We start from the raw sequence: 25,506 nt of genomic DNA on the forward strand, positions 1-25,506 counted from the left end.
TTCGTGTGTACACGCAAGCACAAGACCAAGTGCGCACGGAAAAGATCCTGTAATCCATGTCAGAGTTCGGTGGGTTATAGAAACACGAAAATATCCAGCATGCTTCCTCCGAAAGCGGCGTATGGCTGCCTTAATGGCGGGGTAAAAACGGTCATACACGTATAATTCCACTCGTGCAAAAAACACGAGTGTACGTGGGAGTTTCAGCCCACGAACGCAGAAGAAGAAGAAGAATATCCCCTTAGGTACAGTTTTATAACATTATTGGCACATGTAAACAATATGAATTAATTAATGAACGCTACGAATATGGCAGCCTATAAGTACGGATTTGTTTACTTTCCGCCGTGCACACACACGCTTTTCTCTGGCAGGGAAACTTGTTTCTGCATTGTGTTAAATTTAGTCAAGTTTAGATTTTTTTTCTGTGTGTGCATATTTGGTTATTCGATTTGTTCGAAGGAGGGCTTAGCTGTTTGTGGATGTTTTCTCGTGATAACGTGTACAGGCGCCTGACATGGTAGGCTACAGTCGCAATTAAGCATTTTACATTGGAGTTATGTTGATTTGCGGATATGATTGAGGGAAAGTAAAAATAATGATTTGAAAATACAGTAAAGTAAGATGCTCCCCGCATTCTGAAAGAAGGGCTGAAGCATGCAACTGAGATAAAAGAGAGAGAGAGAGAGAGAGAGAGAGAGAGAGAGAGAGAGAGAGAGGGATAGAGAGAGATAGAGATAAAGAGAGAGAGAGAGGGATAGAGAGAGATAGAGAGAAAGAGACAAGACAAGACAAGACAAAATCTTTTATTACCGAGGGTAATAGATAAGCAAGAATATATGCTTTTTTTACATCCAGCCCTCGCCCTAATATAGGGTCAACAAGAACAGAAAACAATATAAACAAAGAACTATCACATCAAACTTAATACATTATAACTGTATATATATACAGATACAAATTTAAAAATAAATTGTCATACTGCATTTTAAGTACAATTTCCAATGATAAAAAGTGTCAATTTTTAACATAACTTAATTTAGATCTGCATATTATTATAATTTTGTTTAACATGCACATACATTTTAAATGAATTGATGAACCATTCAGCACATGTTTAGTTGCATTATATGCGACATAATTTTTTTTGAAGCTGTCTGTGTTTGTTTTATGCTTAAGAAAAATAGGCAGTGAGTTCCAGAGAGAGAGAGAGAGAGAGAGAGAGAGAGAGAGAGAGAGAGAGAGTGAGAGAGGGAAAGAAATAGAGAGGGGGAGAGAGAGAGATAGAGGGAACGAGAGAGAGAGAGTGGGGGGGGGGGGGGGGGGGAGGGAGGGAGGTATGTGGATTAATGACATCGAATGCCAAGGTTTGAAAGTCGACGAGGAAAAAACACTGCTATGTATCTGCATCATCCACATATTTTCTAAAAGGAATATGATAACAATTTTGGGTTATAGGCCTATCTCCTTTCTCTCTCACCTGCCTTTGTAGTTAGACAAGCTCCACCCAAGTCTAGCCAGTGAAGGCTGCTATTACTTTGCTACATAAACGTCGTGAAACAGGACACAACACACTGTTAAGGCGCACGCCTTCTCGAGAAAACACGTCGGCTCACGTCAGATATGGCCAGGCTTTTACATGGAGGGCCCCAAAGGGGGGGGGGGTATCATCACGATCACGGGAAGGGAAATTTTAGCTTTCACGATCACAGTTACCTTGATTTTTGTTTTCACGATCACAAACACCTTGACAAATAGAGGATCATAGAGTGAAACAGCTGTGAAAAATGTACGTTGAAAATAAAATTCTTTGCAATAATTCCCATCACGATCACGAAAACAAATGACGATCACGATCACGAGACTTTATTTTTTTGTCATCACGGATCACGGGCAAAGTCCCATCACGATCACAGAAATGGAAATTTCGGCAATCACGGTCACAGAAAGGTAAAAAAACGCCAATCACGATCACGATTTTAAACCCTTTGGGGCCCTCTACATGCTGTAAGACGTGACCACCCCTCCACTTGGTCATATACCAAACAGTAACAGCCTGGGCCAGTGTCATCTGTGCACAGCCTGGATTTGTGTAATTAAATAATTTGTCAAAGTCACTATATTGGCATTTTTTTTCTTGAATTAATCACAAAATTGCAACTAACCACAACAAGCAGTCAGAGTGTTAAGTTTTGGTAAGTGACCAAGTGGAGGGATGGTATTTTCCCATGCAAAAGCCTGGCCAGATCTAAGATAGTGTACTGAACTGTTTTCTCGAGAAGGATTGATGTGGGCTTGGCCGATTTTTTTCATGCTATGGGAACCAGAAAATTGATTTACAAGAAGTTCTAGAAGTCTTCCCTGAGTCCTGCCAGACTACTAATTGACAAATTGTTTGTGTGCCACGTGTGTGTGTGTGTGTTTGTGTGTGTGTGTGTGTGTGTGTGTGTGTGTGTGTGTGTGTGTCAGTGTGTGTGAGTGTGTGCCGTCGTTGTGTGTGTGTGTGTGTGTGTGTGTGTGTGTGTGTGTGTGTGTGTGTGTGTGTGTGTGTGTGTGTGTGTTAATAATAGCAGACCTACTCCCTCTTTAGGGCGAAAAAACCCCACTGCTTATTTTATTACTCTCGATAAATAAAGAATTGATTAGGCATTGTCATTCTCTCTCTCTCTCTCTCTCTCTCTCTCTCTCTCTCTCTCTCTCTCTCTCTCTCTCTCTCTCTCTCTCTCTCTCTCTCTCTCTCTCTCTCTCTCTCTCTAGCTATATCCTTAATTTTTCTAAGCGTTTGATAATGATGATGTCTCGAAGTAAGCTTAGTACTCTTACTCTTAGAAGTCGTGGTGTCTTCTCACCTTTACGGCATCAACAAGACAAGGGAGAGCATCCAGGCCAGTAGAGTCTTCCTTTTTTTCAGTGGTGATCTCCCTTGGATCATGAGCAGGGGGTCGTCAAATTAAATTGACAAAGTCGATTATGGGAGTACGTGTACGGCGGTAAACAAAAAAAGCTGTGTTTTTCGCACCAGTCTTTGTCCCGTGACACTTTTCACAGTGTTCCAATCTCTATTACGCAAATATGGAGAAATAATGAAAGAAACGCTGAAACATATACTCCCTTAAAAATAAAATGAACGTACAGTGCGAGCAGACGATATCTCTTGATGTTTTTAAACCTTTAGATGTTTTTAAACCGTGTTTTCGTTTTCTTTCATGATAAACGCCAAGAGCTGGGGCAATGTTTTGTTAAAATGTACATTCTACGGTCTTACAGCAACATGCAAAACGAAAATGTGTGTCCGGAAAACTGAACGATGACTACATTTTCTAGTCAAATCTGACTCCAAATAAAGTCCACGTCATATCCAACTTTTTGTGTGTTCACTTCCGCTTTGTCTACTGCTTGGCTGCAAACTCTTCTTTGGAGGCGATGGCCTGTTGTGTTTGTTGACGTTGTTTCGCGCTACAGAATGGACAGAGAGCAACCAGGCTTGAGGACAGGGTATTTGTTGATTCAGGTTGGCCATTTGACTAGCTTGCTTGTTTGGAAATGTTCATGTGTACTTGTATCGTAGTCAACACTGCAATTTGATCAATTACTGTCCTGCGGTTTCAATTTAATGACATTCTCGTTCATCATCAAACTTTAATGGGGCTGCAGAAAATGACATGAATTCATATGGTGTTTTTTTATCGATAGATTTTTACTTGAAAATGTAATAAAGCACTGGATTTGTCCCACAATCTTGAAAGTTTTAGGTTTGACTCGGTTGACACAATTAAGTTTAGGTGTACATAAGGTTGTTTGGTACTTATTTTGATTCACACCTGTCACTAGTGTCAGGTAGGCTAATGTATTCACCACGTCCAGTTGTCTGTGACAGAGAATTAATTAGGAAAGTTAAGTTAACCAGAATGAGACTCTTCAGTCAGTGATGAAAAGTACATTCAGATTCCTTCTTTTTAAATTGATCAAAATTCATATTGAAGTTCGCGGACACGTACGTACTGCATCCATCTGTTCATTTCAGGCTTTTGGGATAATTTAAGACTAAGAGCATCCTTCAACTTAAAGACGTCCCAAAAAATCAACAGCCTAACAAATCCAAAAACAAAGAGACTGCCAACGTTCCAAAATTCAGAATCAAAAAACAAGTCGCGTAAGGCGAAATTACTACATTTAGTCAAGCTGTGGAACTCACAGAATGAAACTGAACGTAGTCCGCCGCTAGTGCAAAAGGCAGTGAAAGTGACGAGCCTGTTTGGCGCGATTGCGCTGTGCTTCATAGCACGCTTTACTGTACCTCTCTTCGTTTTAAGTTTCTGAGCGTGTTTTTAATCCAAACATATCATATCTATATGTTTTTGGAATCAGGAACTGAATAAGATGAAAGTGTTTTTAAATTGATTTCGAAAATTTAATTTTGATCATAATTTTTATATTTTTAGTTTTCAGAGCTTGTTTTTAATCCAAATATAACATATTTATATGTTTTTGGAATCAGGAAATGATGAAGAATAAGTTGAACGTAAATTTGGATCGTTTTATGATTTTTTATTTTTTTTTTTACAATTTTCAGATTTTTAATGACCAAAGTCATTAATTAATTTTTAAGCCACCAAGCTGAAATGCGCAATACCGAAGTCCGGCCTTCGTTGAAGATTGCTTGGCCAAAATTTCAATCAATTTGATTGAAAAATGAGGGTGTGACAATGCCGCCTCAACTTTTACAAAACGCCGGATATGACGTCATCAAAGGTATTTATCGAGAAAAAAAAAACTGTCCGGGGATATCATTCCCAGGAACTCTCATGTAAAATTTCATAAAGATCAGTCCAGTAGTTTGGTCTGAATCGCTCCACACACACACACACACACACACACACACACACACACACACACACACACACACACACACACACACACCACGACCCTCATCTATCTATATATATATATACGACTAGTGTCTGTCTGTCTGTGTGTGTGTGTGTGTGAGTGTTCGCGATGCACGGCCAAAGTTCTCGATGGATCTGCTTCAAATTTGGTGGGCATATTCAGCTGCACTCGGGACAGGACACAACCTGGTCGATATTTCAACACATGCGCTGAACCGATTTTGGTTCCACCTCAGCTACCCGGGCCCCCATACCGACACACCATAGCCGCTAGACCACATCACAACGCCAAAGTTCTCGGTGGATCTTTTTCAAATTTGGACACCGTATTCAGCTACACCCCGGACACAATATCATCGATGAGATATTTCAACACGTGCTCTCAGCGCACAGCGCTGAACCGATTTTGGTTTTTGTGTTTATTTCACCATTACAAGTAACTCTTCCTTATCTTCTCCAGTGTTTTGCGTTTATCTCCCTTCCTTCGTGTGGCTTCAATCCATATTTCCGTTTCTACGTTACTATTTTTAGAATGTCACTGCGCTGTCCAGAACGCTTCCCTTGCACCCGTAAGTTGTTCTTACTGTCAAAGTGAAAAGGTCAAATCAATTTATAGCCACGCGAAAAATACACTGTCACCTATCTCTATATATTTATAGATATTGATATCTATATATATATACGACTTGTGTCTGTGTGTGTGTGTGTCTGTGTGTGAGTTCGCGATGCACGGCCAAAGTTCTCGATGGATCTGCTTCAAATTTGGTGGGCATATTCAGGTAGACCCGGGACAGGACACAACCTGGTCGATATTTCAACACGTGCTCTCAGCGCGCAGCGCTGAACCGATTTTGGTTCCACCTCAGCTATTTTGGTTCCACCTCAGCTACCCGGGCCCCCATACCGACACACCAAAGCCAAAGTTCTCGGTGGATCTTTTTCAAATTTGGACACCGTATTCAGCTACACCCCGGACACAATATCATCAATATCATCATTTCAACACGTGCTCTCAGCGCGCAGCGCTGAACCGATTTTGGTTTTTGTGTTCATTTCACCATTATAAGTAACTCTTCCTTATCTTCTCATCTTCTCCAGGTTTTCAGCGTTTACCTCCCTTCCTTCGTATGGTGCACTATAGTATGAGTGGAGCGTCTTCGGATATTCCCGGCGTTCTGTTACTATTTTTAGAAGGTCACCGCAGTGTCCAGAACGTAAATTGGACCCGTAAATTATCCTCACTGTAAAAGTGCAAAGGTCGAATCAATTTATAGCCACGCCAAAAATACACTGTCATCTATCTCTCTATAGATACAGCTTCTCTGTGTTTGTGTGTGTGTGTGTGTGTGTGTGTGTGTGTGTCTCTCTATGTGAGCAACACCTGGGGATTGTTCAGTTCTGTTTGTGATGTGGTCTGGCGGCTTTTGTGTATTTGTATGTACTGGCCTTCCTTTGAAAAGCCATAACAGTTCAAAAGGGCTTACAGATAAGCTATAAATTGCTCAATCCTGTTTGAGTGGAGTTCGCCTCCAAAGGTGATTAACACGGTTACATTCGTCGACAAGGATGGGACTCGATATGGTCAGGAATGGCATTATGGCCACTGAATCATTTTCGTGCTGTTCCCATTCCACGAATCTGGGAGGGACCTAAGCTTGGCGGGTCCATTGTTCGGACCCGGCAAAGCCGGCGTACGGCTCTAAGTACTTCTTCCCGGCAAAGCCGGCTACCCGGCGAAGTGGGTATTCATTCTAGTACATATATATATATATGGCTTCTCTCTGTGTGTTTGTGTGTGTGTGGGCAAAAACCTGTGTATTGTAGAGTTCTGTTTGTGATGTGGTCTAGCGGCTTTTGTCTGTCTGTATGTTCTGGCATTTGAGAAGCCACAACAGATAATATAGGGCTAAGAAATAAGCTCTAAAAATCTCAAACCCGTTTGACAGGACTTCGCCTTCAAAGGTGATTGTGGTGAACCGCCACGCTGTCTGTCTCTGTCTCGCGATTCTATGTCTCTGACCCCGGCGAATTCACCATTCCCAGTAACTCTTCCTTATCTTCTCCAGTGTTTTGCGCCTTCGTGTGGCTTCAATCCATATTCCGGTTTCTAAGTTACTATTTTTAGAATGTCACTGCGCTGTCCAGAACGCTTCCCTTGCACCCGTAAGTTGTTCTTACTGTCAAAGTGAAAAGGTGGAATCAATTTATAGCCACGCGAAAAATACACTGTCACCTATCTCTATATATTTATAGATATAGATATACATATATATATACGCAGACCTGTTTACCCTTACGATTTTGGCGTAATTTATTACGATTTTCTGCAAAAAATACGCCATTCCGCTATCCGTGTCAAGACTACGATTTTCATAAATAAAAAAAATGTAAAAAAAAAAAATTTTTTAAAAATTTTTTTAATCAATTCACATATTTGGCATTGGATTTTTCAATGGCAAAATGGGGTGAACGAGCACAGGACTGACCAGAGATCATGTCTTGTCTGATGAGACGCTGGAGAGCCTTATTCTAGTGGTGAAGTCTCGCCCTCACTCATTCGGCAAGCGCAAGTACAGTAGAGAAGCGCTTGACACACTGAAAAAGGCCTACTACGAGCAAAAGAAAAAGAATCAGTGATGCATGTGCTTTTGATGTGATCTTCTTTGAAATTATGATGACTACAAAAACTGACTGATGTGTTTTGTTTGTGAATGATGGATTGCGTTTCGCAGACACAGTTGTCATATGCGTTGTAATTGGCGATGAATGCTGGATGATTACTATTTTTGTGCCAGGATTACTATTTTTGGGGCTGAGCATTACTCCAAAACACTTATGGGGGTAAACAGGTCTGTATACGGCTTCTCTGTGTGTGTGTGTGTTTGTGTGTGTGTGTGGGCAAAAACCTGTGGATTGTAGAGTTCTGTTTGTGATGGGGTCTAGCGGTTTTTGTCTGTCTGTATGTTCTGGCATTTGAGAAGCCACAACAGATAATATAGGGCTAATAAATAAGCTCTAAAATTCTCAAACCCTTTTGACATGACTTCGCCTTCAAAGGTGATTGTGGTGAACCGCCACGCTGTCTGTCTCTGTCTCGCGATTCACCCCGGCTTCGCCGGGTATTCCTCTAGTTGTTATATAATTCACTTCGGCCTATTAGAAAAAAAGAAAAGCAAATAAGACACATACGTTACAGGGATTAAGCTTACTGCCCGCCGAAAAACTGTCACATTATAATTGCCTCAAGAACTACACAATTTGGTTTGGGGTTTATTTTATCTGTTAGCACTAAGGTACAGAGCAGTGTTGAGTGAATTATTGCAAGTGCAGCTGAATAGACGAATTCCAAAAATAACACTGTCGGGTTCGTATGGGTTTTGGGATCAAGTGACCTTTTCTTGCAAAACCTCCAACAAACATAGGAGGGACCAATCACCAGCGAGGGGTCTGTCAGAAACACATGGTCCGGAGAACAGTACAGTGGGTGTCCCTTGGACTTCTTTAAGTCAAATTCACCAGAAGATTTTTCACAAATGGTGTCCGTGATAGTACATCAGGGATGGCCAAATCTCACAATTTTAACTCGCCAGCCGGGCGAGTAACTTCAAGAAAGTCACTAGCCCGCCAGAAATTTCGCTGGCCCGGTACATACCACATACAAAATTATGAGTGTTAGATTTCTTTACACAATTAAAACACGGGTGACACACACAAGGGCCTCGATTTTGTTTCACAAGAACATGGCGATGATTTTGCAGACGACAGAAGTTCCTGCATCTGCACAGTGCAGTGTTTATATAATGGCTTTAAAACTCGGTAGTACATACATGTACAACCAAAAGTAATGCATTTGACCAGAATTTTCACTGGCCAGCCGGGCGGTTTTTACTAGCCCGGCGGATTTTTACTCGCCCCTGGCGATCGGGTGGACGATTTGGTCATCCCTGTACACATCAAATTTAAAAATGTTTTGTTGTTGACTGTTGTGCAGACTCCCAAGAAGAAATGGAAGGCGCGATGGTTTGTACTGTGCGAGGAGGAGCTGTGCTGTTACCACAAACACCGCAAGTCTGTGCTCATCAGCAGCCTCCCATTGGCTGGCTTTGCCATCACTTCCCCCTGCAATGACCTCGCCGACACCAACACTCAGGTCTCAGTGTTGAGATGATATACAGTCAAACCCCCCTTTTAAGACCTTCAAAAATCTGACAAAATCCGGTCTTAAAATGAGGGGTAATTTTGCAGAGGATATGAACAAAAAGTCTGAGCAAACAAGGTCTTAAAGGTCCTTGTCTACATTTTTATACCGAAATCGCCATTTGACCATTAAAATGCAGAGTCTATTATCTACAAATATCAACAGTACACCCCCTTTCGATCAGGAAAGACGAAGCCAGTGTAGTATTCCAGCGTAGTACTCATAGTAGGATATCCTTATTTGGAAAATGCCAAGCGCAAAACTCCTCTCAAATCCCGTGCATTTCGTGCGTTTAAAAAAAAGCATGGACAGCGCTCCAGTGTCAAACTGTTGCTGCACTTGTTTGGGCGTGGCTATAAGCATAGTGACATGATTTTGATTGGTCAGTATTTTTAGGCAAAGCACATGTTCTCAGCAAACAGAAAACAAAATATAGGAAGCGTGAGTCATGCTACCCCAAAAATAAAATCTTTTTTTACATATATTTTTTTTCTATAACTTTTTTCCCCATGGTTCATTCATCATCTGACATAACTTTTTAGCAAAATCTAACCATAAGATTATTGAAAAAAAGCAAAAATGTAGACGACCACCTTTAAAAAGGAGGGGGTCTTAAAAGGGGGGTTCCACTGTACTTTATTGTATTCGTCAAGTGTTGTGTTGTTGAGACAGTTCATTTTTCAAAGACCCTGTCAGTGAAGGGCAGGGGGGTGAGGGGGGCGGAGAAACGGAAATGTGATTATAAGCTGTGTCACTTGCCGCAAAGTGATCTTTTGCAGTCTAGCTGTTGTAAAAAATACAATTGTACTCCATTGTTTTCTTCAAGTGTCTTGTTGAGACAGTTCATTGAGTGAAGACCCTGAGTGAAGAGTAGGGGAGATGTGATCAGCAGTGTCACTTTCCGCAAAGTGTTCTTTTGCAGTCTGTTGTTAAAAAAAAAAAAAAATGCATTTCCCATTCTACGTCCCTACAGTCAAGGCCAACTCAGCTGTTTGGGCAAGAAGATTTATGTTTACTAGTAGGGTAAATGGCTCACTTAAGCTAGTGCATTTAAGCAGTGACAAATTGTTGTGTTTCTATTTTTAAAAATATTTTTTTTCTCTTTTTATATGTGTTTGTTTTTAGTTTTTGGGGGAATGACGCTACTCTGAGTACCCGTTGAATCAGTCAATTTTGTGTTTCTTATTTTCTCCTTTGTTATGCGTTTGCTTTTATTGGGGGGGGGGGGGGGGGGGGGGGGGGGGAGAAGGAAGGACGCACATTGCTCTACCCATTTAATCAGTGAAACCAAGCAATATGTACATTGTGACATTGGTGTGCTTTGTTTCAGGGTCTTTTCAAGCTGAGCACATCAGATGGGGAGGAGATGTATTTCCAGTCAGCAGGACCAGAGGATAGAGACGGATGGGCGCATGCCATTGGAGCTGTTATTCGCTCACTGTCTTCAACCACACAGGTATAACTATTTTGAAAGGTTTGTCATGCTTTGATTTGTTTGACACAGGGGGGTGGGGGGAGTCTGAATCTACCTAAAACATATCTGATTGCTTTCCTTTTTACATTTAGTCAAGTTTTGACTAAATGTTTTAACATAGAGGGGGAATCAAAACGAGGGTCGTGGTGTATGTGTGTGTGTGTGTAGAGCGATTCAGAGTAAACTACTGGACTGATCTTTATGAAATTTTACATGAGAGTTCCTGGGCATGATATCCTCAGACGTTTTTTTCATTTTTTCGATAAATGTCTTTGATGACGTCATATCCGGCTTTTTGTAAAAGTTGAGGCGGCACTGTCACACCCTCAGTTTTTAATAAAATTAATTGAAATTTTGGCCAAGCAATGTTCGACTAAGGCCGGACTTCGGTATTGCATATCAGCTTAGAGGCTTAAAAATTAATTGATAATTTTGGTCATTAAAAATCTGAAAATTGTAAATAAAACTATTTTTTTTATAAAACGATCCAAAAACAATTTCATCTTATTTGTCATTATTTGCTGATTCCAAAAACATATAAATATGTTATATTCGGATTGAAAACAAGCTTTGAAAATTCAAAATATAAAAACTATGATTAGAATTAAATTTCCTTGTCGGTTCCTGATTCCAAAAACATATAGATATGATATGTTTGGATTAAAAACACGCTCAGAACAAGCGGTGGACAGATGATGCTACGAGTATACGGTCTTGCGGAAAAAATGCAGTGCATTCAGTTTCATTCTGTGAGTTCGACTGAGCTTGACTAAATCATGTTGTATTTTCGCCTTACGCGACTTGTTTCTTTTTTTTTTTTACCTTCATGTCAATTCATTTATACTGAATAAAAACCTTACTTCTTGATTTTTCATGTTGAGCAGATTTGTTTAGGTCATAGATGTAACTCTTTTGAAGTTTGATTCACAGTGTTCGGTCTGCTTTCACGTCTTACTTTCTGTTTCCTCTATTCCAACAGATTTCCCAAGAAAAGATGCCATTCCAAGATTTTAGAGCCTATGCCAATGTCAGGTGAGTGTGGGCTAAAATATTTGGACCGAAGGCTGTTTTCCTTGATGCACAGTTTTTCAGAGCAGCTAGTGTTCTCACTAGAATTTTTACTGTCCCTGATTCATTAGAGAGTCACACCCTTCGTGAGCGAGGCTGGTACTACATATTGTTCATACGAAATGACAAACACAGGTTACAAGCGATAACGCGCAAAAGTACTGGTTTATTATTTTACATCTGACACTAGGGATCAGTAATGTATATATATCGTTACAGTACCACGTATTGCGGTAAAAAACTTATGAACAGAAAGAAAAAGAGAAAAGAAAACAAATTATTAGACATGGCAAAAGTATCAAATGCATTAACAAGACACGAGAAGTAAAAACAAGAAAAATAAACAATCACAAGACAGGAGAAGACAAACAGACAAGAAAGTTACAATTACCAAACACTCGTTGGTTAGTCCTTCAACAACAATAAAGAGTTACGTTCTGTACGTTCAACAACAATAAAGAATTACGTTCCGTACGTTCAACAATACCATAAGCACTAAGAATACTCAAGAAACTTAGCATACATACGTTTAAAACCAAAATGGCTACTTTCAGAAAAATACAAAACGTTGACTCATCAGGCCAGGAATACAAAGCAAACTGTCAGTGTCATACCAAAAAGTCTCCTAACGACAATGTTCCTGCGTTAATCAAAGTCACAAACAAGATATTTACTCATCCACTTTCCCTCAATAACGTTACAAGAAATAAGCCCGTTTACAAACGATCACCACAGACCGCAAGCTTCTTTTACCTAAATTCTTTTAACGTAAGGCTGAAAAAGTCGGAGAAAACGTTTCACTTCGAACTTCGTTAACCACAGAAAACACAAGTTATCATTATAAACATTAGCGACTTTCTAGCGTCTACAAAACATTGCTGTACGTTCACAACACTAGAACAGTTGAACACACAATAAAGAAACACTACAACAAGTCAGACTTTCAACTCACGTTATACATAAACAACTCACAAAGTAATTACAAAATGGCGACCAAAACACAACACAAACAAGTAACAACAAAATTACCTTATGCGCTGTGTGGGTTGACCAGCAGTACCAAAAACGTGTTGCCTCACAAACGAAGGGCACAAAACGATTCACACTTGAGAAACAACTGTCTCCAAGAACATTACGTTGACGTTAAAACATAAGAAACACTCCGTTGGTTCACTTGATAACCTTCATACGTTTACATCAAAACCAAACGCTTCCTAAAACCCTCAGATCGACTGACGAGACAGGAGTCAAGCAGCGGTATTTATGGAAACAAAAACCTAACATGGAATAGTTATTCAAAAGTCAAAGGTCACCGGATTGACCAACCAACAACATTCCTAAGACAGAATCGGGTGAAACTACTATTTTACAACCAATCAGTAACCGATCACGCACTCCGTGCATGCCCAAAACTTAAAACGGTATATTTAACAGAAAGAAGACCAAGGAACTAGCTGACATCACAAAGCTAAAAACACGTGAGTCACACGTATTCTAAAACTTGCAACGCAGATTCGCAGGGCTCACCTCAAAATCAAAACACGGAAAATATCACGTGAATCTCACGGTGTTCTAGAACTAAACGACGCAGTTTGTGACACTCCGACCAAAACCAGGTCACAACAACTGAACAAGGAGCACGTGAATCTCACGTAAAAATATTAACGCTCCACAAAACGGGTCACAACAAGGTGCCACAATAAAAACACGGTTTACTTCTTTTTACATCGTGCAATGGCTTGAGCAAACGTAATTACAACAAAAGTAGGTGACTGCATGCCACATCGGCATGCACACTCCCACCGGAAATTATATTAATATAATTTACTTCAAAAACCTTTGTACAAACATATTCCTTATATCAAAAGAATAACGACGCAGATTTAGACATTTCAAATTTAGAACTCAAAATCATTGTGTTGCAAAACATTTACACAACAATATTACGGTTCAATCACTTTCAGTGTTTCAACACATCTCGTTTCAACTAAATGCCACTGGTCATTTACTCGACGGCATAAAGAAAACGCACCACTTAAAACATAAATGTTCGTTACATCATCTGGTATAAAAACAAACCGCAACAATCTACAACTGTCAAATTGGAAAAACACTCCAAAGTTCAATGTTCTTTCAGTTCGCTTACACAGCTTTGTCTTTGTGATTTTCACGATCAACTAACACAGTCATTTTGTGAATAGGTCGCTCTAATATGCGACTATCACCAGTGGGACGGCCGTGATTGTCTAGAGCCTTTGTTCCAACATGCACTTTCACTCGTCTGACCAGTCCATCAGATCCAGGCATCACCTCGATTACACGAGCCATGCACCACTCTGATCTGCACAAGTTCTGGTCATGCAAGACAACAATGCGTAGGGCGTTGATGAAGGAATCACTTGACATGTCATCCAGGGTTTCAATGTGGATTGCCCTAGAGGCAAAACACGTCACGATCAGCCCGTACAAGATTAATGTCATGACCTTGACGCAGTCATCACGGTACCCTCGTTTTTTCTGGCGTTTCAGGCCCTTCAGATGCTTGACTGCGGCACCTCTGTTGTCGGGGAGGGACGGTTTCTCTGGTCGAAATGGTAAGGGCATCTCGTAGTGACCAGCTTCGTTGATCTTCACGTTTTCCTTCACGATCTTCGCAAACTTTACATCGTCCTGGGACATGGATCCTGAGTCACTTGCAAAGTCTCTTTCCATAACATGTAATGGGTCAGTACACGAGACTTCGTCCACCTGTACCTTGTAGACGTGAGCTACACGTTCTTCTTCCCTCGATCCTGGCTTGACGATGACGCGCATGGACGAGGCTATGCCATCGAAGGCGACGGAATGCGGTGCCTTGCCGACGATGCTCCAACCTAACTTAGTCTCTACTGCGAATGGCAGTCCTTGGACAACGTTTAGGGGCATGAGGGCTTCAGCGCAGTCGTAGCCAATGAGGAGGCCTGCTTCGCAGTCAGGGTACAAGGGGGGCAGTTTAGGAGACAGGTGTTGGAGATGTGGGTAAGCTTTGACAGTCTCTGAGGTGGGGATATGAGTGGGGTCAACGGTCAGATAAGGTCGTGAGATGGCAGAAGGGAGCCTGACAAACTCACTGGAGGAAGGAGACCGGACACGCAATCCAGAGTACTTCCTGCCGGAGACCACAGCATTGTCCTCAGTCAGTGTGGAGACCCTGAGTGTAGTCGGCTGCGATTTGGCTTTAACTTCTTCAGCCACTGACTGCACTACAAAAGTGGCGTTGGACATAGTGTCCAGTAGTGCGTACGTCAGCACTTCTACGTTGGGGTTAGAGTCACTGGAAACGAGAACGGGAACGATCATAGACGTGAAACCGATGCTGTTTTCCTCGCTGGCCTTAAGAGCAGACACTGTAGGGGTCGACGATGACAGTGGCTCTTGAACGTCAGCAGCAGAGGTACGGTAATTGTTCTTGTGTTCACTCGCCCCTTTGTTTTCACTCATACTATTCTGATATTTGAAATTGTCATCATGAAGACAAGTGGGGTGAGCCTTCTTGCACTTCTTGCACGTCTGTTTCTGCATACATTGACGGCTCTGGTGATCCTTACTTCTGAGACATCCGTAGCAGATACGGTTCTTGAACAGAAAATCTCGTATCTCAACCAGAGGCTTCTCTATGAGTTCCTTACATGTCCCAGCGTCATGGTCCGGAAGTTGACAGTGCAGACATGCGGTGACATCCTCTGTCAGGGTTGACAAGTTCGTTGTGAACTTTCTTGGTGTACCCGATGCACTTGTCAAGCCGAAAACAGGGTCGTTAGAAATGTCTGCTTCGAGAGTAACGAACGACACGAGTTCATTGAACAGAGGATACCTCTTCTTTTCAACCTTAGTTCGAGCAACTGTTCTAGACCATCTGTGACTCATCCAGTCTGGGAGCTTTCCGACGATCTTCCGTAGGTACTGGGCATCATCCAGGATGCTCAGTCCACCAACTTCCTGGGCAGCAACGGAACATTGCTGCAAGAAATCGGCCAGACTTCTGAGTCCCTTGGGATCCTTGCTTTTGACTGGGGTCCATTCGTCCAGCTTGGTCCGGAAAGCTTGCGAAACGACGTATGAGTTGCCGAACCGATTTTCCAGCACTTCCATGGCTCTCTCGTAGGCATCACCTTCTCTCAGCAGAAAGAAGCCGGTCACGGCCTCCTTTGCTTGACCTCCGATGTACCGTTGCAGATACAATAACTTCTCACTGCTGGTTATGTTCTGTCTCTCGATGAGGAACGAAAACGACGACCTCCAAATTGGATATTGGAGAGGGTCACCAACAAAAATGCACGGCTCCTGCATCGGCAAACGGTTGATCATCAGAGCGTCTGATAGGGTTTTGGCGAGAGAGTCCATAGGAGTGTCCTGCTTGGCAGGAGTAGCAAGTGGACGTTGGTAGTACGCAGACGGGGGGTAGGAGACAAATGGACGATCTGCATGACATTCCTTGTCAAAGTTCATGTACGCAGGGGGCCTTGCGTTTTCGTTTCCCCAAATAACTTTGGGGGTGGTCTGATGTGGGTCCAGGAATGTGGGCACGAAAGGCTCTGGTTTGGGATGTAGGTGGGTATCATAGGGGAAACAGGGTGGGGTAACTTGAAAACGTCTGTGGTCCATGCGTTGGTGACGTTCTTCTGGGAAGTAGGTGTGTCGTTCTTGCGTCTCATCACCTTCCCTTGTCTCTGGTAGGTGATAGGACCAACCTGTGTGGTCGAGATCAGGCGGGCGAGGGCCTGTGACGCTTGTCGTTGAGTGTCCAACGTTGTGCAGAGGCGGCTGACCAGCGTACGCACCGAGAGGGTGCTGCAGTGTGGTCAGCAGCGCTGTAGGCCGCATGGAGGATGTAGTTGCAGCCGTCGTGTAGTTGGGTGTGAAGGGCTCCTGACGGACGAAAGGAGCGCTCGTTCCGGCGTGATGGGGGGCGTTGACATCCTCTCTACGTTGAGGTCCGTACGCCTCATAGGTGGCGTTGTTGGTAGTAGCGGCGCTTGTAGAGGCGCTGACTCCAACGACGAGGTCCACGACAGGTAACGCGTGCTGTCGTGGCTCAGTCGTTGTGGTTCCTGCGACGAAGTTGGTGACAGCAGCGTTGACAGTAGAGATGTCACGGGTGCTGGCGGCGTTGCAGACAGGAACAGACGTGACGTCCAAGGCTGGCTGGTGTGTCCCTTGATCAGCAATGAAGGCAGCTTGGCAGACAGGAACAGACGCGGCGTCCAAGGCTGGCTGGTGTGTCCCTTGGTCAGCAATGACGGCAGCACCTGTCCCTATTCCTATCGCTGTTTGTTCATTGTTTAGAGGAGGGGCTACAAGACTATACAAGGGAACGAAAGGACGAGGGTGGAACCTAGTGTTCAACAAATCAACTGACGGTAGATCAGGGAGATCCTGCTGAACGGATTCACCTTGTTCCAATACTTGTAACATAGCTTGTTGTTCTCTTAAGCTAATTTTCAATTCGGTGGACTGAATTTGTCTCAAAGCCTTTTTCTGTTTAATATCTTCAAGAGCTGCTTCAGCTGCGTCTTCGGCCTGCCTAGCTGCTATTCTCTCAGCTTCCTTAGCCTGCCTAGCAGTTTCTTCGATCAGCCTAGCTGCATTTCTCTCAGCTTCCTCAGTCTGCCTAGCTGCATTTCTCTTAGCTTCCTCAGTCTGCCTAGCTGCTGTTCTCTCAGCATATTGTTGTTGTAAGAGATCCAGTTCACTAAACTGAGCTTCCTTTATTGCGTCACCTTCCACTTTTATGGCCAGGGATGCAGCCTCTAGTTTAAGAGCCAATTTAGTGTCTTCAGAGCTAACACTTTTAGAGCGGAGAGACTCGGCGCGAGAAGCTACTTGGCTACCTGATCTCCTGCTACCTGACTTGTGGCTAGCTGACTTGTGGATGGCTGACGTAACGCTAGCTGCTTTATGGCTGGCAGTCTTACCACTGGCTGACTTGTGGGTGGATGACCCAACGCTAGGTGTAACACTGCTATGCCTGGAAGTAGGCTCTTTAGTCACCTGCACGCTAGTCGTTTGTCTGTCAAGAGCTCGATCAATGTCAAACATAATGTTCTGAACTGTTCTCTGAACATCATCCCAACTTTCCTGAATGGTTTCACCGCTACCAATACTACGAAGACCTTTCTCTATGTCACCAAGATCCTTGTACATGCTCAAAACAATTTGTTTTTGACTGGTTAACGACTCTTGATTAGGAGTTTCTTGGTTAAGCTCTGTTACTACCTCACCGATTGCTCGTTCCAAGAATGTTCGTTGTCTTGCGAAGTTTCTAGTTTTGATCTCAATCTGGTACTCTCTACCTTTTTCAGTAGGCTTAATGTCACGCCTAGGCCTTTGAGAATGTTCATCTTCATCGCCGTTAACGTCATAACCTGAAGCTTCCAATGGTTTATCTGCTGGAATCTTCTCCATTACAATGTTCGCTTATTCAAAAGCACTAAAAAACCTACATAAGGTTTATCTGGTTATAAAGTAAAATGAATCGATCTGAGGGTCGTTTGGGATAATACACAAAAGTCACAAAAAATGCGCCGGATACGGAGTAGGAAGATCTCTAACCGACAAGTTGATCTACGTTGAACTATGGTTCACTAACACAGTGACAGGTAACAATAAAGTCTTTTTCTGGTTATCAACAGCTACGTTTACGTTCATTGAGCGTCAATAACAAAAGTTCTTTACTGGGCGTCAGCAGCTAAGTTTGTTTACTTTAGCTAAAATTCTTTCACTGGACGACAGCAACTAAAGTTTTTTACTGGGCGACAGCAAGCTAAGTTTTTTACTGTGCGCGCCTTCGTGAGCGAGGCTGGTACTACATATCGCAATACGTAGTATCTCAATATGTAGTACCAGCCTCGCTCACGAAGGCGCGCACACAATGGGACTGTCATAATTCCCTTTTACATGAAAAGGTTCTTTCCCTGTCATTTTAGGGCCTTGGACCTGATTCACAAACTCAAAATCAGATACATTGTATCACACAAAGACAAGAACAAGAACAAACACTTTACCTATTTAAAAAACATGAATTTGCCTTCAGGCCTGCATGCAGGCCTCAAAAATACGAAAGGACAAGTCATTACAAGCCAAGGCAAATGAAAGATGAAACACTAGATTATAAATGCATCATCATGTACAGACAGATGCAAGGGAGCATTATACATTAGACATCATGTATTCCAGATGAATAATGTTGTAGTGTTTTTAAACGGTAAATGTGATTTGTAACTAGGGCAGTAATTATTTAACCCTTTCACTGCCTGTGTCAGCTGACGTCCTGGGTAACCTAGCTGCTTTAACGAGCAAGAAACTGTTCAATGAACACCAACAGAAGAAGAAAAAAAAAATATAATAATAATGACAGTGTGTTTGTTTGTTTGTTTGTTTGTTTGTTTAACGCCCAGCCGACCACGAAGGGCCATATCAGGGCGGTGCTGCTTTGACATTTAACGTGCGCCACACACAAGACAGAAGTCGCAGCACAGGCTTCATGTCTCACCCAGTCACATTATTCTGACACCGGACCAACCAGTCCTAGCACTAACCCCATAATGCCAGACGCCAGGCGGAGCAGCCACTAGATTGCCAATTTAAAAGTTTTAGGTATGACCCGGCCGGGGTTCAAACCCACGACCTCCTGATCACGGGGCGGACGCCTTACCACTAGGCCAACCGTGCCGGTCTAATGACAGTGTGTGGTGTATTGTATTGTAAGTTATCAATTCATGTAAATACTGGTTCAGTAACCCCCGGCCCCCCCCCCCCCCATTTTAAGACCGGGGGCCTCCTTTTTAAGACTTGATTTTCTGAGCTTTTTGGGGAGTCTTAAAGAGGACGGGGGTTCCACTGTAATGCTTTGTATACATTATTTCCTGGCAGCAAACATGTCAACGAATATTACATACCTTTCTTTATCCTGTGTTACAGTGAAATAATCGGTGCTTTGCAAGACCCAGATGCTGGTATTGCTGCTGCCACGCATCTTAGGTCCGGCGAGATCTACAAAAACTGCTTCAAAGGTATATTTCAAATATATTCTTAATGCATGTGCCTGTATTTCTTTATCTTATCCATGATGGAATTCATGACTTGCATGAATCCTTGACCAAGCATAATTAACAGGCGGTATATTTCAAATATATTCTTAAAGCATGTGCCTGTATTTCTTGATCTTATTCATGATGGAATTCATGACTTTCACGAATCCTTGACCAAGCATAATTAACAGGTGGTAGGGCTGCACGAAGGGCTTGATTTCAAGTTGATATGGAAACTTCATGTGTCGATCCCAAGCTACTATATGAGGGTGGCTTTCAATGTTCAGTTCACAAAAGTCCTGAAGGCCAATACGAAGCTGTATAGGTACTCACTCACCATGTGGGAAACATATTTTACCTTTTCTGTTTTTTCTTGTCTCAGAGCAAGCAACATAGTCAGAATTATTCTTTCTGTGAAAAAAATGACATCGTGATACATTTGATGCAAACAAGTGATGAGGGCTTTCAGTTCTTTTGTAAATTGGAAGAAGACTGCGTGAACCGGATAATTGAGACTAATAGTGGTGGCCACCATGCGCACAGTCCCAAACCCTGCTGCATGTCAGGGATGTAGCTGTGACCAACGTGTGACTTTATTTAGATTTTACCTGTAAATTTATTCAATTTAAAGATGACACGGACAACACTTTAGGTCAGTGTTATTGGAAGTATGATAGGTGTGCTTGTTATTACATACATGAACCTATGTTTTATGTTTTATGTGTGTTGTCCTTTTGTCCAATTGTTGTTATTATGAGTTATTTCTAATATGCTGACTGTTAGCAAATGATAACAGACATGTCGAGAAAAAAGATATCAAGCATGAGCCTTTTAGGCGAATGCTGATATCGTTTGTGAGACATGTCTGTTATCATTTGCTAACAGTCAGAATATTAGAAATAACGGTTTTATTACCGTTTAATTCGACCAAACGAAATTTCGAAGCGAACCCGCGAATTAGACAGAACAGCCGCATTGGGAACTTGAGCGCTCCTACCTGATTATGCCTGTCAGTCAAAGAATTCTCGTGACCTGGGTCAGCCAATCAGAGTAACAAACCTGACGTGATGAATATTCACAGGTCAAATGCGTTTGACACACAACAATCTCACAAGATAAACCATGTTGAACATGCGTTTCGGTTGCTTCGCTTTTTCTTGTTGAACAGAGAGCGACAGATTTAGAACCGACTCCAGACGGATGGGAAATGACGTAAAGATACATTAAATTACATTCTTATCCCAACTCACATAAATGCAATTTACTTCAGTCTAGTGCTAGGACGCTGAATCGTCACCTTGGTAACAAGGGGAGGTAACCCTAAAAAAAGAGCGACCTTGACCCTTTAATATAACGAAGTCTCGCGTGACTTCCTGACCTTGCCGCCATCTTTGAATCATACACTCTTCAGCGCTCCGTGGGTACGGACGTCTCTGGTACATGCTCCGGCTTTGCAGCCGTTGTTGTCTGATGCGTTTAGTGTCAGACCCTCACCTTGGTTCTTGTCACGTTCCTCTGCTCTCGGCTTGTGTTTTGGGGTGAGCATTTTTGATATTTTCTTCGTGTTTTCGACTTAGGTTTTGCTAGGCTTAGACTTGTTTACCTTTTTTCGCTCACTATGTCGGATAGTGGCAAAAAGAAAAGCGCTAAGCCAGCAGCAGAGCCTTCTCCCGCTAAAAGTCATTCTCGTAAAGCGAAGGCTCCTACTAGCCATGCCGTGATTAATGTCGCGGACCCCTTGTCTAAATCTTCGTTTGACGTGGCTATTGAGTTTCCTAAATCTCCTTCCATGCCCAACTTGTCCTCAGAATCATTGTCAGCCGCCCCTGGTTCTAGTTCAGTTAGTGATAAGCAGGATGTGTCTGTTATTTTGCGCTCACTGAGCTCTCAAATTGCGTCGCTCTCAGCGGAGCTCTCGTCTACGAAGGCTGAACTTCGTTCTTTTCCGCCTGGTGTTGGTGATTCTCGTTCCCTGGGGAGGGTGCGTGCTTCTCCGTCGGCCACAGTCACCTCTGCTGATGTGCATGCTTCTTTTGATGGCGGTGACGATCTCTCTCTTCTGCGTCTTCAGGCCTCGTCGGGTGGCCGGCCTGTTGACGATCAAGGTATTTATTCTTCGTTAGTAACCGGGTTCTCCGGCCAAAGCGAAGATCGTATTCTGGAGAGAGTAGCCACGCCGGTACGCCGCGCCGTGAGTGAAAGCCACCCCAGTGTGATGCCGCTCCGTAAGCTCGAGCGGATAGCACAGGGGGTGAGCCCAGGTACGCGTTCGGTCTCACCGAACAGGGGGCTTGCGTCCGTTGTCACCACCGCATGGCGATCGGTAGGTGCGGCGGCGCAGCATTCCCCGCTCTCGTCCGACAGGGCGGGAGCAGTCCATAGGGACACACTGCGTGGGTATCGCATCCCTCGCGTGTCGTCTCTTCCGGGCAACGCTTCGCCTGACTTTAGTCAGGGCGGGAGTGTGTTGCCTGGTTGCACGGATGTGCGGGACTTTGAGTCGGAGTTCGGTGCTTCTGTTCAGGAAGATGAAGACTCTGACTTCAGGATGCCGGTTAAACTTCCGCAAGCTATGGCTTTGGCAGCGGAAGTGGCGTCGCGGTATTTTGAGGAGGGTGTTGCAACACCTGTTGGTTTGTTTGCACAACCTCCTTCTGCTTTCGGGGATTTCCGTTCTGCAAAGGAAGAGAAACAGCAGTTCCGTTTTCGGGAATCCCCGTTGGTAGCGTTTGAGCTTTCTAAGCTACTAGCTACTACTCAGCAGGGTGGTGCTTTTCAGCCGGTACCGCTGCTTTCAGCGCACGGTCAGGCTCCTGTCACAGCACAGCCTTATCTCGCTTCCGCGGGTTTAACCTCGGCTTTGCCTGCTGGTGTGACTAAGAGGTATCTGTTACCGCATAGCACAGGCAATTTGATCGACTCGTTTGCCTTGCCTCGTTCCACTCTTCCGGTTACACCGGAGCTTGCAGCCCTTCGGCAGGATGGATACAGCAAGGATAGAGTAGTTCCGTATACGGAGTCTTCTCTTCTGGCTTTGGAGGAGACTGGCAGACGTTTGCTCGAGTTATCTTCTCTTTCTGAGACTCTGCAGAGAGCACTGTCGAGATCGATCACGTCGTCCTTGGATCCTTTCAAGTTTCGTGACGACGCGGTTGAGAAGGATGTCATGATTCTGTTAGCCTCTCTGGCAAAGGTGTCGGCCGAACAGATGAATCTGTCAGCTCGCCTTTATGCGCATTCCATCCATGCAAGGAGATCGGCTTTTCTCTCGGGTTCTCGTATCCAAGACAAGGTCACGATTGAGTCCCTCAAGTCTGCGCCTTTTGTCGAGGGTGCGTTGCTGGGTCAACCATCTTTGGATGCCCTCCGCAAAGAGACACAAGATGCTAGGGATATGGCTATAGCTCAAATCGCCCACCATGGTTTTTCTCAGCAGAAAAAGAGCCAGGGTTCGAGCAAGCCTCAGGCTTCTTCGTCTTACAGGGGTAAGTCTCAGCGCCAGGGTCCTTCTTCTAGGGGCAGGGGTGGCAGTGCCCCTTACCAGAAGAAGGGTCCTTCTTTCGGGAATTCGCGGGGGTCGGGGCGCAAGCCCCCCCCCCAATGATGCCTCCCCGAACCCACCGCTCACACAGCCCCCACCCCTTTGGTGGCGGGCGGCCCCTCCAGGGCCCTGCTGTGCTGGTTACAGACAGTAAACAGCCAGTGGATAGTGAGCATTGTGCGTTCGGGGTTCCGGCTTCTCTGGCTAGACGGCAAGGCCCCGTTAACCAGGACTCCTCCTTCTTTTCAGTTTCCCAAGAAACAGGGAGCTCAGGAGGCCATTCAGGGGGAGGTTTTATCGTTGCTAGAGAAGCAAGCGATCGAGGAGGTGAGGGATCACACTTCTCCGGGCTTTTACGGCAGAATTTTTGTGGTGCCAAAAGCCTCGGGCGCCTGGCGCCCAGTTTTGGATCTTTCCACTCTGAACAAATACCTAAGAGTGGTAAAGTTCAGAATGGAGACTGCAGCGTCGGTACGAGACGCTCTCAGGCCGGGCGACTGGGTAACGTCGATAGACTTAACAGACGCCTATTTCCACATTCTTATCCATCCTGCAGACAGGAAATGGCTCAGATTTCGGTGGGGCAAGAAAGTGTTCCAGTTCAGAGCTCTTCCTTTCGGCTTGTCTCTTGCCCCATGGATCTTTACGATGGTTGTCCGTCAGCTCTGTGCCCTGGTCAGACAAAAGGGGGTGCGCTTTCGCGCGTATCTAGACGACTGGCTCATCCTCAATCAGAACTTGGAGTCTTGCGGGACACATACTCAGTTGGTGCTAAAACAAGCCATGGATCTGGGTTTTTCGGTCAATCTGCTGAAGTCAGAGCTCACACCGTCTCAGGTGTTTACTTATTTGGGCATGACGTTCAACACAGTGGATTGGCTGGTCCGTCCCTCACAGAGAAGGGTGGACAAGTTACAGAGTCTGATTCGTTCTCTGTCCTTGAAAAAGAGAGCGCCTGTGCGATCCCTGTCTTCTCTGCTGGGACAGATGGAATCAATGGCGGCTCTCGTGCCCTTAGGCAGAGTCCACAAGAGGCCGTTTCAGGCTGCCCTGAGTTCAATGTGGAAGCCTTCAATTCAGGGCTGGGAGGCAGTGGTCTCTCTCGAGAATTGGTTCTTGCACACAACGAGACAGTGGCTACTCCCCTGGATTTCACAGGGAGTTCCGATCTCGCTTCCCCCTCCGGACGAGTCCCTGTTCACGGATGCGTCCATGGAGGGTTGGGGTGCACATCTTTCTGTTCACACTGCCTCGGGTCTGTGGGACGAGACACAGAGCAGCTGGCACATCAACGCTCTGGAACTAGAGGCTGTTTTCCTGGGTCTCCAATCGTTCCTGTCTCTGGTCAGGGACAAACACGTTCAGGTTCGCACGGACAACAGGACCGTGGCGGCATATGTCAACAGACAGGGGGGCTCTCGGTCTCTCACCCTCTCTGCCAGGGCCTGTCAGATTCTGGTTTGGTGCAGCCAGCACTGCATTCTGTTGTCAGCGAAATACTTCCCAGGCAGTCTAAACGTTCTCGCGGACTCCCTCAGTCGCCCGTCGCACGTCTTACACACAGAGTGGACTCTGACTCATCAGGTCCTTCAAAGACTGTGGCTGAGGTTCGGCAAGCCCATGGTCGATCTGTTTGCGACCAGATTCTCCCGCAGGCTTCCCATCTTTGTCTCCCCCTTTCCAGATCCGGAGGCGTGGGAGACGAACGCTCTCGAGATAGAGTGGTCAGGGCTGATTGCATACGCGTTTCCCCCGTTCCATCTTTTGAGCAAGGTTCTTCGGAAGGCGGATTTGGAAAAGCCTTGCTTGCTGTTGGTGGCCCCTTGGTGGCCCAGCCAACAGTGGTTTCCCGATCTTCTTCGTCTTGCAGACGGCCCTCCCTTCCCTCTAGACGTGAAAAGGGGAGATCTGGTGCAGCCAAGGTCGGGAGTTCCACACGAGAACCCCCAATCTCTACGGCTTCACGCCTGGAAGCTGTCCGGGTCTCTCTGCGTCGCTCCGGCGCCTCAGACGCTACTTTAAGTCTTGTCCAGAAGGCTCATAGGGAATCTACAGGCTCAGTTTATTCCTCGCACTGGGCGTCCTGGACAAAGTGGTGTACAGAGAACGGTGTTAATCCTTTGTCGCCCCGTTCTATGCAGGTGGCGAACCATCTCTCGTGGTTAGCTTCTCAAGGATTGTCTCCCTCCTCTCTCAGAGTTAGACGGTCAGCTATCTCCTCGACCCTGAAGCAACTAGGGCATAGCATTAACTTGGGAGGAGTCATT

General features: G+C 44.4%; 1 protein-coding gene across 2 annotated transcripts in view; it reads left to right on the plus strand.

Annotated features, from left to right (window-relative positions):
* Positions 1-3,356: 3,356 nt before the first annotated feature.
* Positions 3,357-25,506, plus strand: part of LOC138964325 (pleckstrin-like) — a 34,892-nt gene continuing 12,742 nt past the window's right edge. Inside the window, exons 1-5 of one of the 2 annotated variants that reach the window (XM_070336241.1) lie at positions 3,357-3,511; positions 8,881-9,039; positions 10,418-10,543; positions 11,541-11,593; positions 19,589-19,680. In XM_070336241.1, coding sequence (XP_070192342.1) covers positions 3,464-3,511; positions 8,881-9,039; positions 10,418-10,543; positions 11,541-11,593; positions 19,589-19,680 — 478 coding nt within the window. In that variant the 5' untranslated portion in view covers positions 3,357-3,463. The remainder of the gene's footprint in view (positions 3,512-8,880; positions 9,040-10,417; positions 10,544-11,540; positions 11,594-19,588; positions 19,681-25,506) is intronic. The other variant, XM_070336242.1, reaches the window with a different exon arrangement.

This window comes from Littorina saxatilis, linkage group LG4 (genome assembly GCF_037325665.1).
Source record: "Littorina saxatilis isolate snail1 linkage group LG4, US_GU_Lsax_2.0, whole genome shotgun sequence".
NCBI classification, from domain to species: Eukaryota; Metazoa; Mollusca; class Gastropoda; order Littorinimorpha; family Littorinidae; genus Littorina; species Littorina saxatilis.